At 42.8% G+C, this 16727-nt stretch overlaps 1 protein-coding gene across 3 annotated transcripts in view; it reads right to left on the reverse strand.

The window, feature by feature from the left end:
* LOC123759086 (uncharacterized) overlaps window positions 1–16727 on the reverse strand; it is a 55033-nt gene that overhangs the window by 23687 nt on the left and 14619 nt on the right. For 2 of the 3 annotated variants that reach the window (XM_069324926.1, XM_069324924.1), the window contains exons 3-5: window positions 16407–16542; window positions 15348–15481; window positions 2493–2606 (exon numbers count right to left, since the gene is read on the reverse strand). In XM_069324926.1, coding sequence (XP_069181027.1) covers window positions 2493–2606; window positions 15348–15481; window positions 16407–16542 — 384 coding nt within the window. The remainder of the gene's footprint in view (window positions 1–2492; window positions 2607–15347; window positions 15482–16406; window positions 16543–16727) is intronic. The other variant, XM_069324925.1, reaches the window with a different exon arrangement.

A 16727-nucleotide genomic window follows, 5' to 3' on the forward strand; every position in this document is an offset into this window, starting at 1 on the left:
GGTAACACCAACACTATGGCAACAAATCCTAGTACCAATAAAATACCAATAACTAGGAGAGAAGCACATCTACTATGCTCACTATGAGCTTGAACAGCTGAAGATGAGAGCATATATGTTGAAGATGACGGCATTTCGTCTCTGAATTTTCCCCATGCGATATCTCATGGCTGGGTGCGCAGCTAATGCTGCAAGGCTATGCCTAATAACACTATGTACACCCACTACAGTTAACCACGGTACAGTATTCTTAAAACTATTATCACATTCCGTCTCACTAAATCCTCTTCCACATGTTCCTGGACCAAAGGAACAGCATGTTGCACAGACACACATGGCCTGTCTCGTAATTACCTGTGCACTTACAGGATGAGAGCTACGCTCGTGGTGCCCCGTCTTGATAGCACTCTTTGTCATATAAAGCTTTGAATTTGCTGATGGTTTTGGCCTCCACCACCTTCTCACCTAACTTGTTCCAACTGTGTTTGTGAAAGTGAATTTTCTTATATTTCTTTGGCATCTTTGTTTACTTAGTTTAAATCTATGACCACTTGTTCTTGAAGTTCCAGGTCTCAGGAAATCTTCCCTTTCAACTTTTTTTATTCCTGTTATTATTTTGAATGTAACGATCATATTGCCTCTTTTTCTTCTATCTACTAGTTTTGGCATATTTAATGCCTTTCACCTCTCCTCATAGCTCTTGTCCTTCATTTCTGGGAGCCACTTAATGGCATGTCTTTGCACCTTTTCCAGTTTGTTGATGTGCTTCTTAAGATATGGGCACCATACAACTGCTGCATATTCCAGCTTTGATCTAACAAAAGTCATGAACAATTTCTTTCATTTCTTTCAAAAGCAATTCTGAAGTTAGAAACTGTATCATAGGCCCCTCGCACAATGTTCTTTATGTGATCATTAGATGATAGTTTTCTATCAAGAACCACCCATCGAGTCAGGCCCCATAGAGGGCTGACAGCTGAGTGAACAGCGCTTTGGATTCGTAGACCTGAGGTTCCGGGTTTGATCCCCGGTGGAGGCAGAAACAAATGGGCAGAGTTTTATTCACCCTGATGCCCCTGTTCATCTAGCAGTAAATAGGTACCTGGGAGTTAGACAGCTGCTACGGGCTGCTTCCTGGGGGTGTGTAACAAAAAGGAGGCCTGGTCGAGGACCAGGCCTTGTGGACGCTACGCCCCAAAATCATAACTTCAGGATAACCCCTAGATCTCTTTCTTTATCAGACTTCTTTAAAGATTTCTCACATAATTTATAGATTGTGTGGGGTCTATGTTCTCCTATTCCACATTCCATAATATGGCACATATTTACATTAAATTCCATATGCCAAGTGGTGCTCCATCTACTTATTTTGTCCAGGTCTTCTTGAAGGGCATTACAATCATCTAAGTTACTTATCTTCCCTTTATCTTGTCATCATCAGCAAACATGGTCATATAATTCTATATTTCATCTGGTAGATCGTTTATGTAGACAATGAACATTACTGGTACAACAACTGAACCCTGTGGTACTCCACTTGTGACATTTTGACAGTCCAATACATTTCCTCTGCTTACTGCCCCCATTTTTCTATCAGAAAATTTTTCATCCATTTTAGAAGCTTACCTGTCACCCCTCCAATATGTTCCAGTCTCCAGAAAAAACTCTTATGTGGAACTGTGTCAAAAGTCTTTTTTAGGTCCAGATAGATGCAGTCAACCCAACCATCTCTATCCTGTAAAATCTCTGTGGCTCGATCATAGAAACTGAGTAAATTCGTTACACAGGATCTTCCAGATCAAAAACCATACTGACGGTCTGATATTACAGTATATCTTTTCTCCAGGTATTCTACCCATTTAGTTATAATTATTATTTCCAATATTTTGACTATTACACTTGTCAACGATACAGGTCTATAATTGGGGGGTCTTCCCTGCCACAGGTGGTGATGTGAGGCCGTAGCAGGAGAGGTGGTGATGTAGGCCTGGGCACAAACACATGTGCATCACTGTCACTATCACTTTCACTTGAGCCCTAAGCATAATCACTCAGACCCAGTCAGAGTCATCAGTGTCACTTTCCTCCCTTGTTATAAACAGTTTATCCTGATTTCCTTCATCAGTCAGTGATTGGTTGGAGTGATGCACATTGTAGTGTTGTGAGGCAGAGTGGCATGCATAAGCCATGGAAGCTGGTTAAGAACTTTGGCCTTCCCACCTATGTGGTCAATGCTGGACTTTCTTCAAGATGCCAGCTGTTTTCTATTGCCCTTGGTGAGCATCCGGGTGCCCCTTTAGTGTGTGGGGCTTAAATCTTACGCAGTACTTTAAATCATCCCTGTATGACTTACACACTGGAAGGGTTAATGTGATAACAAAACACAGTTATCTATGTCTAAATATTTTACATTGAAATTCTACTCTACACAGGAAACTGATTATCAGTCTCTGGAACACTGTTATCATAAATCTTAAAAGAAAAATACTAACCGTATGTGTCTTCTTTCCTGGGCCAACGATTTCAAATGCTGCATCTCTTTTTCGCTGGTCTCGAATGTCTTCACCAGTTGCTGGTCTTGCTGAGTATCCTGTTAGATCAATTGTCTGAAAGAAATTGTTTAAGCTATAACATATATAAAAAAGGAAAGTAAATACAGCACATCATACCCACATAAAATGCATGAGCAATACTCTATTTGTTTGAATTTTGTAAAGTAAGCTAAAACATACTGTATATACAAATTATGCCAATGGTACAATAAATTACACTGCATTGGGCAATTTGTGCCTAAACGTGTAAAATTTATCATTTAAACAATTTGGCAGGGCGTATTCCAGGGAAAATTAGGATTAGCCCTTAAAATGTGCAACACATCAATAGCTAGTGTGAGTAACTGTTGTGGAATTGTGCACCACAACTATTTATGTGTTGGAGTGCCACACGAGATTTAAAAGTCTCGCAGCTACACGGGGTTCACATCAGCTTCCTCACGGCTCTTGTCAATAGACGGCATTAAAAAAATCATGGGCAACATTCTCGGGTGTGAGAACCTCAGTACTGAGTGAGCAACCAAGACTGGTGCACACAGCATGAGCTAACATCACTTCTGATCAGCTTGTAACCACAGCATCGCCTAAAAATGTCACAATATATATGTAACTGGTATTATTTAGTGATGATTGTATTATAGTAGACCCCTGATTGTGAAAAAAATGACCAGGATTCTGATTATTATGGCAGGATTATTGTGATAACTAGCACGTGCGTAATATTTTGGGAGGAGTAATGCTGAGGGAGGGAGGTAGTGTCGTCTACTGACTCTGTGTGGCCACCTGTTATTGTCTAGAATCACCATATTTTTTATTATATTAATTTCTTGCATCTGGGTGTGTTGCAGGCTATAATCACAAGAGCATCCCAGAGATTAAGGACCTGCCCAAAATGCTAGGTGTGCTAGTGGCTTTACAAGAATGTAAGAACTCTTGTATAAATAAATAAATAAATAAATAAATAAATAAATAAATAAATAAATAAAAAGTGTGGGATATTCAAAAGGCACTAAAATCTTACATAACAAAATTTTCTATTTTGTTAAATTTCTTAAATGACATGAAAGATGCCAATACGAGAACAAAAGCGCATAAGGTGAACAATATCAAAGGTATCCAATTCACCAAAGATTCTATCGAGGGACAGTCAGGAAGCAAGACACACGCACATACTTGAAGTCAGGACATTCAACAAGGATATGCATGACCGTAAGAGACACAATAAGGAGCAGGGCGGAGTTCAATGCCAGAGAGTTAAACAGGTATGGCCAATACGTAACTTCACCAGAGCAGTTTCTCATCGCTGGTTAGGAGGAGGGCCATGGAGACACGCTACCCTTAAGAGCATGCAGCTTGTTACCAGTAACAGAAGACCAGCGATCCTGCTAACAAGCACGGATTGAGGAATGAATAACTGGGTAGAAGTCAAAATAAGGAACACCTTTGTGGGAAATGGGACAAGTGCGAATAGCCTCCTTAGCGGCAGCATCCGCATGCTCATTTAAAGACACACCAATAAGCCTGGGGAACCCAGCAAAACTTGATTCTTTTGCTGGGTTAAGAAACAGCCTGCTGGAGATAAGAAACAGCCAATGTTGAATTTCAACTACCAGAGAATGGACAGGATTAAAGGACTCCAGAGCCATGATGGCACTGCAAGAGTCAACTACAACAATAAAGGAAGATTGACAGCGAGAAAGCAGTTGACGAAGAGCATGCAAAATTGCATAAAGTTCTGCCGTGAAGATGCCAGTCTCTGGGGGCAGGCGACACATATGTGTATTCACCTAGTCGTATTCACCTAGTTGTATTCACCTAGTTGTGCTTGCAGTGGTTGAGCATTAGCTCTTTCAGCCCACCTCTCAAATGTCAATCAACTTTTTTTTTTCACACACACACACACACACACACACACACACACACACACACACACACACACACACACACACACACACACACACACACACACACACACACAGACACACACACACACATATATATGTGTGTGTGAATTATATGAACATGTTTGCTGATGATGCTAAGATAATAGGAAGGATAAGAAACTTAGATGATTGTCATGCCCTTCAAGAAGACCTGGACAAATAAGTACATGGAGCGCCACTTGGCAAATGGAATTTAATGTTAATAAATGCCATGTTATGGAATGTGGAATAGGAGAACATAGACCCCACACAACCTATATATTATGTGAGAAATCTTTAAAGAATTCTGATAAAGAAAGAGATCTAGGGGTGGTTCTAGATAGAAAACTATCACCTGAGGACCACATAAAGAATATTGTGCGAGGAGCCTATGCCACGCTTTCTAACTTCAGTATGGCTTTTAAATACATGGATGGCGATATACTAAAGAAATTGTTCACGACTTTTGTTAGGCCAAAGCTAGAATATGCAGCAGTTGTGTGGTGCCCATATCTTAAGAAGCACATCAACAAACTGGAAAAGGTGCAAAGACATGCTACTAAGTGGCTCCCAGAACTGAAGGGCAAGAGCTACGAGGAGAGGTTAGAGGCATTAAATATGCCAAAACTAGAAGACAGAAGAAAAAGAGGTGATATGATCACTACATACAAAATAGTAACAGGAATTGATAAAATCGATAGGGAAGATTTCTTGAGACCTGGAACGTTAAGAAAGAGAGGTTATAGATATAAACTAGCTAAACACAGATGCCGAAGAAATATAAGAAAATTCACTTTCGCAAACAGAGTGGTAGACGGTTGGAACAAGTTAGGGAAGAAGGTGGTGGAGGCCAAGACCGTCAGTAATTTCAAAGCGTTATATGACAAAGAGTGCTGGGAAGACGGGACACCATGAGCATAGCTCTCATCCTGTAACTACACTTGGGTAATTAAAAAAATTAAAAAAATTACACACAGACACAGACACACACACACACACACACACACACACAGATATAGCATGGGAAACAGAGCTCAGGGAAAAGACGGCCCAAGATATGATGGATTACATCACGCAGAAGTGCAAGGACGCAGCAAACAAGTTTGTCCCAGTCCAAAAGGAAAACAGAGAAATGAAGATGAGAAACACATGGTTTAATCAGAGATGTAGGCTAGCTTAGCAGCAAAGTAAAAGGGCATGGAGAAACTATAGGAATAACAGGACTCTGGAGAGCAGAGAAAGATACCAGAATGCCAGGAATGAATACGTCAGGATGAGAAGAGAGGCAGAAGGACAATACGAAAATGACATCGCAAGCAAGGCAAAGACTCAGCCTAAATTGTTGCATAGCCACATTAGGAGAAAAACAACAGTAAAGGAACAGGTTATGAGATTAAGGATAGGGGCGGAAGGATTCACTACAAATGACAAGGAAGTGTGTGAGGAATTGAATAAGAAATTCCAGGAGATCTTCACCTTAGAGCAAGGAGAAATTCCAGAGGTAAGTGAGGGAATAGCTAACCAGGAACCACTGGAAGAGTTTGAGATTACCAGTGGGGAAGTAAGGAAGTGTTTACTAGAGTTGGACGTGACGAAGGCTATAGGCCCAGATGGAATCTCCCCTTGGGGTCTAAAGGAAGGAGCAAGAGAACTGTGCCTACCACTCTCCATAGTGTATAACAAATCACTGGCAACAAGGGAACTGCCAGATATTTGGAAAGCAGCTAACGTAGTCCCGATATACAAGAAAGGGGATAGACAGGAGGCACTGAACTACAGGCCAGTGTCCCTAACCTGCATACCATGCAAGCTGATGGAGAAGATTGTGCGAAAAAAACTAGTGGAGCATCTGGAGCGAAGGAACTTTGTAACACAGCATCAACATGGGTTCAGGGATGGCAGGTCCTGCCTCACAGGGTTACTTGAATTCTACGACCAGGCAACAAAAATAAGGCAAGAAAGAGAAGGGTGGGCAGACTGCATATTTTTGGATTGTCAGAAAGCCTTTGATACAGTGCCACACAAGAGGCTAGTGCGAAAGTTGGAGATGCAGGCTGGAGTGAGAGGGAAGGTACTCCGGTGGATAGAGGAGTACCTAAGCAACAGGAGACAACGAGTCTGTGTGAGGGGTGAGGTCTCAGATTGGCGAGACGTCACAAGTGGAGTCCCGCAGAGGTCAGTCCTTGGACCTATACTGTTTCTGGTATATGTAAATGATCTCCCAGAGGGTATAGATTCGTTCCTCTCAATGTTTGCCGACGATGCAAAAATTATGAGGAGGATTGAAACAGAGGATGATAGTAGGAGGCTACAAGATGACCTGGATAGACTGAGTGAATGGTCCAACAAATGGCTGTTGAAGTTCAACCCGAGTAAATGCAAAGTAATGAAACTAGGCAGTGGAAACAGGAGGCCAGGCACAGGATACAGAATAGGAGATGAAGTACTTAATGAAACAGACAGAGAGAAAGATCTAGGAGTTGATATCACACCAAACCTGTCTCCTGAAGCCCACATAAAGAGAATAACGTCTGCAGCATATGCGAGGCTGGTTAACATCAGAACGGCGTTCAGGAACCTGTGTAAGGAATCATTCAGAATCTTGTACACCACATATGTAAGACCAATCCTGGAGTATGTGGCCCCAGCATGGAGCCCGTACCTTGTCAAGCACAAGACGAAGCTGGAAAAAGTCCAAAGGTATGCTACTAGACTAGTCCCAGAACTAAGAGGCATGAGTTATGAGGAAAGGCTGCGGGAAATGCACCTTACGACACTGGAAGACAGAAGAGTAAGGGGGGGACATGATCACAACCTACAAAATCCTCAGGGGAATCGCCCGGGTAAACAAGGATGAACTATTCAACACTGGTGGGACGCGAACAAGGGGACACAGGTGGAAGCTGAGTACCCAAATGAGCCACGAGACGTTAGAAAGAACTTTCTCAGTGTCAGAGTAGTAAATGGAATGCATTAGGAAGTGATGTGGTGGAGGCTGACTCCATACACAGTTTCAAATGTAGATATGATAGAGCCCAATAGGCTCAGGAATCTGTACACCAGTTGATTGACGGTTGAGAGGCGGGACCAAAGAGCCAGAGCTCAACCCCCGCAAGCACAATTAGGTGAGTACACACACACACACACACACACACACACACACACACACACACAAAATATAATATCAGACAGACAGTATGGTTTTCGATCTGGAAGATCCTGTGTAACGAACTTGCTCAGTTTTTATGATCGAGCCACAGAGATTTTACAGGAAAGAGATGGTTGGGTTGACTGCATCTATCTGGACCTAAAAAAGGCTTTCGGCAGAGTTCCTCATAAGAGGTTGTTCTGAAAACTGGAACATATTGGAGGAGTGACAGGTAAGCTACTAACATGGATGAAAAATTTCCTAACTGACAGAAAAATGAGGGCCATAATCAGAGGCAAGGTATCGGATTGGAGGAATGTCACGAGTGGAGTACCTCAGGGTTCAGTTCTTGCACCGGTAATGTTCATTGTCTACATAAACGATCTACCAGTGGGAATACACAATTACATGAACATGTTTGCTGATGATGCTAAGATAATAGGGAAGATAAGAAACTTAGATGATTGTCATGCCCTTCAAGAAGACCTGGACAAAATAAGTATATGGAGCAACACTTGGCAAATGGAATTTAATGTGAATAAATGCCATGTTATGGAATGTGGAATTGGAGAACATAGACCCCACACAACCTATAAATTATGTGAGAAATCTTTAAAGAATTCTGATAAAGAAAAGAATCTAGGGGTGGTTTTAGATAGAAAAATGTCACCTGAGGACCACATTAAGAACATTGTGCGAGGAGCCTATGCTACACTTTCTAACCTTAGAATTGCTTTTAAATACATGGATGGAGAAATACTAAAGAAATTGTTCACGACTTTTATTAAACCAAAGCTGGAATATGCAGCGGTTGTATGGTGCCCATATCTTAAGAAGCACATCAACAAACTGGAAAAGGTGCAACGACATGCCACTAAGTGGCTCCCAGAACTGAAGGACAAGAGCCACGAGGAGAGATTAGAGGCATTAAATATGCAAAAACTAGAAGATAGAAGAAAAGAAGCGATATGATCACTACGTTCAAAATAGTAACAGGAATAGATAAAAATGATAGGGAAGAATTCCTGAGACTCGGAACTTCAAGAACAAGCGGTCATAGATTTAAACTAACGAAACAAAGCTGCCGGAGAAATATACGAAAATTCACTTTTGTAAACAGAGTGGTAGACGGTTGGAACAAGTTAAGTGAGAAGGTGGTGGAGGCCAAAACCGTCAGTAATTTCAAAGCATTATATGACAAAGAGTGCTGGGGAGACGGGACACCACGAGCGTAGCTCTCATCCTGTAACTACACTTAGGTAATTACACTTCGGTAATTACACACACACAAACAGAACTGAAGGGCAAGAGCTACGAGGAGAGGTTAGAGGCATTAAATATGCCAAAACTAGAAGACAGAAGAAAAAGAGGTGATATGATCACTACATACAAAATAGTAACAGGAATTGATAAAATCGATAGGGAAGATTTCCTGAGACCTGGAACTTTAAGAACAAGAGGTCATAGATATAAACTAGCTAAACACAGATGCCGAAGAAATATAAGAAAATTCACTTTCGCAAACAGAGTGGTAGACGGTTGGAACAAGTTAGGGGAGAAGGTGGTGGAGGCCCAAGACCGTCAGTAGTTTCAAAGCGTTATATGACAAAGAGTGCTGGGAAGACGGGACACCACGAGCGTAGCTCTCATCCTGTAACTACACTTAGGTAATTACACACCCACCCACCCAGGAAGCAGCCCATAGCAGCTGTCTAACTACCAGGTACCTATTTACTGCTAGGTGAACAGGTACATCAGGGTGAAAGAAACTGCCCATTTGTTTCCGCCCATTTGTTAAAAGGTTTTACAAAAACTTAAGAGGGATCCTCCATGGAGGCAAGGATGGAACGACACGAGGAGAAATATTGGTAACATGAACCAAGAGAGAGCCTTGCAAGCAAGATAATCGTACAAAAATGAGAAGGTGGTGAAAGGGAACAAGGCCCACAGGAGAGGTAATGGTCAAAGTATGACAAAAAAACGAGAGTGAGGGTGTTGTAGGGTCCGCGCAAAGTAGCAAAGACAGTAGTGAGATCACAACGATCCTGAAGAAACAGAAGACCGGTTTCAACATACAGGCTATGGGTAGGAGTCGAATGAAAGGCACCAGAGCTGAGGCATGACCCAGTTTAGTGAAGAGCATCAAGATGACAAAGAGTTGAGGGAGAGGCAGACAAGTAAGCAGGACAGCCATAATCGAGTCTAGACAGGATGAGAGAGGAATGTAAAGAGAGGAGCGTGTGCCTATCAGCTCCCCCAGGGAGTATGGCATAAGTCCTTAAATAAGTTAAGGGCCTTAGAGCATTCAACTCAGAATTTAAGAGATATGGGACGACCAAGACAAACAAGTTTCAAAGAATAACCCCCAGACATTTAGCAGAATCCTTATTCAAAAGAGGATTACTATAAAGCAACAAAGGGGGTCGAAGAACGACCTGCTTTTGAGTAAAGGTCATAGCACAAGTCTTAGTTGTAGAGAACTTGAAGCCATGATTGGTGGCCCAGGATGATACAGCATCAATCACAAGTTGAAGCTGCCGTTGGAGGAAAGGTGAGTCGTCACCTTGACAGCAAATGATAAGATCATCAACAAAGAGAGCTGAGAAAATGCCACAGGGAAGGGAGGAAAAAAACCATTGAGAGCAACGAAGCCCTCACGGTAGATACACTTTGGCTGGACTAGTTGAGGTGGAGTTCCTGTAACTCACGTCATGCTGTTGTTCCAGGTTGTGGTCAGGAGTGGAGTCCTACAGGGAGAGGGTGATCCTTCCTGCTCCTTGGTGGCTGGCTCAGCCTCGGTTTCAGGGACTGCTTGCTCAGTGTCCGAACCCGGGCTTTTTCCATGGCTCCGCCTCTTCCAAAGGACGGCCCAGTGATGTACTCCACTGGTTCAACCTTTTCATCCACTCTTCACATTTCAAATTCAAATTCAAATTCAAATGTTATTCAGGTAAAAGTACATACATTTTTGACACCCAGTGAGGTACTCCACTGGTTCAACCTTTTCATCCACTCTTCACATTTCAAATTCAAATTCAAATTCAAATGTTTATTCAGGTAAAGTACATACATTTTTGACACACATTTACTGCCATTTATTATGTTGCAGTACCAGGGCTTGGTGTCTTCTTTTGATAATTACTTACTTACCGCGAGGACCTCACAAACAAGGAACAGCACCATATACAGAGGAAGACGGTAGTGATGGTGTGCTCAGCAGAGACCGGAAGGAACAGGGACAGACCATCTGCAAGGACGTTGGACACTCCCTGAACATAAATGGCATGGCGAACCAAACCTCAAGAACTGAACATGTAGTGTTCAGCTCCAAAAAGGCAGGGACTAAAGCAAACCCCCAGATGAAACAATAAAGCATGAGGAAACACTGAATGGAGCTGGAGCACAGAGCCCAGAGGTATCTGAACTCTCTACATTGCATGGCATATGGCCATAACTTCCAAACAATACTGTGAGCCTGACGAAGGAGAGGAGACCAACGACCCTGGCCAACTTGGTGAGTGCTAGTCGCAAAGTCCCAACCTAGATCTGAAGTGTCTGTGCATATGTCAAGCGAGGGTGGAAGAAGGTGCCTGAAAAGCCTAAAGAGGAAGCGGGGCGATGCAGCAGCCGGCACAGGGTCAATGGAGTTCACACCTAATGGTCGCAACAGCAGTAAAAGGGGTGGCCCTGAAGAAACCAAAACACCTGCAGAAGCAAAATCTTGCCCAGAAAAAAACATGAGGCAAGCAAAGCTCAGACTCCTGCACAATCACTCAAGCAATGACCGAGTCACTGGAGGTCAGCTTAACACACAGATGGTTGTCCATTCTCTGTTCCTGCAGCTGGTCCAAAGCCACAGGAAGCAGAGAAAGCAAGCTGACCAAGAGTCCAAAACCAGGACCAACCAAATTCGAACCTGGGAACTGAACTAAGAGGGACCTCTGTTAGTTCACCAGGGACCCAAACCCAGCGAGTTGAGAAACAACCAGATCCCTGGCTAGCAGACACACAGACAGATTGGATGCCCACACCAACCAGTTATAGAGGTAGGCCAAAATTGGGACTCCCAGCAAATGAAGACAAGCCACAAAGACTTGAGCAAAGTGTGTGAATATGCATGGAGCAGAATATAGCTTGAACAGGAGGATCTGAAAGTGGTAAGCTGCCACCCTCCAGAGCAAAGCTTAACCATTCTCTGAACCTCGGATGCATAGGAACATGCCAGTACACATCCCAGACATCCACAGAATCATCCACACATGCAACCGCGAGAACAAGACAGGCCTGGGTCAAGGTGGTCATCTGAAAAGAGGAGCAAGGAATGAACCAATTCAACTGCAAAAGATCGAGGATGAACTGAAGATTTAGAGACCCATTTCAGGACCAGGAAGAGGAAGGAAACCCACTGAAGGGATGAAGTCATCTTGACCATGCCCAAAGCCACCCATTTCAAAATAACCTGATGCAGGTGAGGAGAGGAAGCCTGCCCAGAAAGGCACGAACCCCCAAAAGGAGGAGGAACTAACCAATCCTAACTGCAGGCAGTGGGAAACGACTTGAAAAGCTCATGAATTGTGTGACCAGAAGTCAGCAAATTGAGCAAGGTGGCCCCTCCCTCCCATGCCTCGTTAAATGGGCAAACTGAAAAAGAGCTGACTGGAACCCTACGAGACCGCATTCTGAAAGGAGCGAGAACAATGCTGATCAAACTGAGAAGGACCGGCCATTGGAAGTGCATGCGATCTGGCATCTGACTTCAATGATGGTCTACACCAACCAACAGAAGATGAAACGCCAGTCCTACCTGACCACCTTGAAAACTGAGCACGAGAACCCCAAATAGAGAGGATCCAAAATGGGCCAACTAGCAATGGCTGTTGAGCACAAGAACCGAGTGACCAAGTCCTCAGGAAAGAGGAGCGAAGAAATGGGAGAGGCTGCCTGAAGAGCAAGGGTCTACGTCAAGTGTAGAGACTAGGCCAACACAGCCCGTTGATATGCGAGTCGGGTGACAAAGAATGTGGCCATCGCTCAAAGTGATCCAAGACGCACACGGTGGAACCCATATACTCATGGGCACAAAGGTCGTGTGCCATCAATGTTGCTGACAACAGGAAAACCTGAGCATGGAGCTGCACAAGACCAACATCCTGAGGAAGAGCGGGTGCAAACAGGCAGTTATTGAGAGACTCAAAAGAAACACCTGAATATGGTTGACACCTCACGTAATTCCAGCATGCGGGTATGACAAAATCACGCTAAGCCTCAATAAAAAACAAAGGAGTGTCTGCTAGCCAAAAAGGCTCCAGAACCTCATAACACATCCAAAGCTGGAAAGAAAACTCAAACTCAAAAGAGGAAGGGTCCATCAGGGAGTTGTAATCCGGGTCTTGCAGGAGGTACTGAAAAACGGTCTCCTGAGACACTGCAGGACTCGAGAGGATGGACACCTCTAGAAGGATGAATTCAACTAGCTCAAAAGCAAATCATATTCATACAGAGAGGGAAGATACAAAAGTACCCTCCCTGTGTAAAAAAAGACCCTCCTCGGAGGGAACCAAGAGCCACATAAAGTTAAAAGGGACCCAGGGGGCCCATATTCACCCCCACCCCCCCTCAATAGCCCAGAAGCCGCAGCAGAGGGCCCTGGGCCAGCGTCCTCACCCATTGCCTGAGATAAGAAGGTGGTGTCTAAGGGAAATACTTCAAAGGAAGAAGGGGCTGGCTGAAAGGAAGATCCAGAAGCCTTGGCAGGACTAGCAGGCTCAAATGCATCCACACTTGATTTGGAAGGGGCAAACACCGGAACTGACTGCCATATCCTGAGCTAAACCCTGCCCCAATCCCGAAACCCTCAGATACTTCGGAGCTGAAAGCAGAGGTGGGGAGGATCATAGGAAGAGCAAACCATACCCAAAAGGGAAGGAAGAGGAGGTACAGACAGAACCAAGGTAGAGTTTACCAATGATCTCTAAACACTATATGGGGCTCACACAACATAGACTGTTGCAACCTAGCAAACCTAGAATGCAAGGCAGTCATTACCTGATAAGCCCTAGCCACATTGGGAGGATAGGAGGAGATATCCATGGGACCACTGAACCTGTAGGGGATTGCCAGAATCTGAAGGACTTAATCAAGCAGAAAACCCCAGGCACTGGGATGCTACATTGACCCTTTATTTGAAAGAAGTTGTGCAAATCTATACAGTAATGTATAGATTTGCATCGACTTAATATAGACATAGTAGGCCCACATAGCAGCTGTCCATATGGCTGTGAATGCCGACCTTGGCACGCTATAATGTAGCACGTAAATACTCAGTGTGCCCCAAGCCACCCTGTCACTCCTAACCCGAGTAAAAGCAGGAAAATCTGATGATACCTGACCCACCCTGGGTGAGGGCCACCACACGCGAGGAGAACCCTTAAGGGAACAATTCCTGAACACTCTAGTGAAGAGAAACCTGAAGCACAAGGGCTGCACTAGGAAGCGGAAAGGAAAGATAACCCTGTGCACATGCAGCTCCAAGCACACTAGATGTCCTGGAATCATGCAACACTTCACAGTGTACAGGAATGCTCATGAAGACAAAAAACCACCACTTAGCTGTAACAGCAAAATACTGGAGCCTACAAGCAGCAGAAAAGTGACCCGACATACTGCACACATCAGCAAAGAACTGAGTGGAGGAGCTGGCTGACAATGAGCTGCTTCTCCCCTCCTTCAAAACGAGTGGGGAAGGTGAGGCGAATTAGTTGGCTCGTTCAGAATACAAATATGCGAAATGTGAGTTAAAAGAGATTTCGATTGTTTACATTGTTGGGAGTTCTTTTTGCGGTTCTCAAGGCTGCAGTTTCGAGTGAAACCAGCAGTGGTTTGTTTTGTTTCACTGACTTTCTGGGTGCCTTCCCAGTGGTGGCATAAATAAATACTGTACATAATACATAATAATTAATAATAAATAAATGTCACCACTTTGTGAGAGGGAAGGAGAGGGGAGGGGGGCAGGTTCTGGCATTAGTCCCCAATAGGTCAATAGAAGCCACAACTATTAGGTCGCATATGCCGATACGATCTAATAGTTGGTACACTATCAGTGATATTAGCTTCAAGAAGCCACAAGGAGACTTTCATCATTGTGAAAGTTAATGTATAAAGTTTTTCTAAATTGATTAATCAAGTCATATATGTTGTCTTATTTCTTGTTTATTATTAAGTGTGTACCTCATTAAACTTTTAAATTTTACTGATTAATTGAATGTTATGCCTGAAACATTTAGTATTCTAGTGGCCTAATTACAATGCACATTTGTAAATTCTTGCTGTTATTACTAATGTTGTAAACTATTTCTGTATTTTGCTAAAACTACAGATTCTATAATACAGTAGTCTGAATGTCATCATTAGGTATGACCTAAATATTGTATATAATTTGTTACATTTTTGTTAACATCTCACATGTGTTAGCTTACTTCTCATTTAGTACTGTTTACGCCATTACTGTATACCGTATCTATAAATAATTTATATCTGAATTATCCTAAGTTTGCCAGAAATGCGTTGTATAGTAGTGGCTTCATTTAATGTGCAATTATTATTATAAAAGAGACATAGCAAAATACTGAACTCTTAACATAAAGAATTAAGAATTAAGAATTCTTAATTTGCATTCCATTGATTATTGTAAATTATTTTAACTTCAATAATTTTTGTTTATGATACCTTGCGTTGCCTTTCATCTGCCTCCTTGAGATAGAGGTAGAGCATCCCATTGGCTGCCACACAATGGTAGCTCTTCACATTCCTTAGGAGACCTTTGGTTTTCTTTATGAGCACCCCATGTCTATCACAGGTGGCTGGAAAAGACAAAGCTTCATTAATGGCTACCATAATATTTGCTTTCTGATAACAAAAAATGGATTTGTTGACAAATCCAATATGCACACATCCTATACCTGCAAACCCTGAAAAGGCATCAACTTGGATGTCTGTTAATTAACCAAAAAGCCGAAGCAGGCTGACTGAGATCCCTGGCCACCAGATAAGTTGGAAGACTGTTGGCCCAAAGTAGCAAGTCGCTGAGGCTGGCCAAAACACTTATACAGTCGTCAGAGAACCATATGAGGCAGTCTGGGGAAAATCTGGGTGTCAGGGAAAGACTAAATGTCAGAGCCTGAAAGTGGTACAAGAGGCACCCTTCACACTAAAATCCAAGCAAGCCTTGAACTCACAATCGACTTGATAATGGTCCAGGACAGACCAAAACTTTGTCATCTCTTCAATTTCTAGTGTGTGTGTGGTTTGGTCAACAGTTTTCAGCCACGTTATTGTGACTCTTTGTCTGCACCTGAACTCAAGAGTTTAGCTAAGTGTTTTGATTGGTCTCTGGACTGTCAGGATTTTTATTCATTCTTCCCTCCAGTGTCTCGAGCGTCTGCTCTTTTTCACTGTCTTCTCTTTTTTGCAACATCATTTGCAATGTGTCAGTCAAGGGTGTGCTTGCGGTGACCCTGTCCTAGTGGAGGGTGTCACGCTCCTTCTCGTGCTTCAGCAAATTTTTCTGGAGCATCACTATATTCTGGATCAATTTGTTCTCTCTATGAGTTCATACATTCTGTTAGATTGCTATGTCCCAGGTTCTCCAGTTGATTTTGAATACTTCTTGCCCAAATCTGTTTTTTTTAGTCATTTTGATGCACACAACATCTGGTAAATACAGAGCATAGATCTAATTCACTAATGATACTAGGCCTACTAATGGGTACAGCTTCAACAACTCACCTATGATGCTACTAAAGGGCATAGCTTCAACAGCTTCCATATAAACGTCTTCAGCATCCTCCTTTTCATCAGCATCCTCCCGACTTCTCTCTGACCTCTCTTCTATGATTCCACTATTTCTCTGCAACACCAAATACTGAGGGAGGCAAATATTTATTTATCTACAATGAACATCAATCCATTTGTATGCACTTTACATGCAAACACTATACATTTCATTACTGTAATCTATGTTAATATTTAGTTGTCTATTTCCTGTTTAATTATATTTACTATTTCTTATATTAAAACTTTATATTTCTTATAAAACTTAAATACAGA

The sequence above is a fragment of the Procambarus clarkii genome, chromosome 15 (assembly GCF_040958095.1).
Source record: "Procambarus clarkii isolate CNS0578487 chromosome 15, FALCON_Pclarkii_2.0, whole genome shotgun sequence".
Taxonomy (NCBI): domain Eukaryota; kingdom Metazoa; phylum Arthropoda; class Malacostraca; order Decapoda; family Cambaridae; genus Procambarus; species Procambarus clarkii.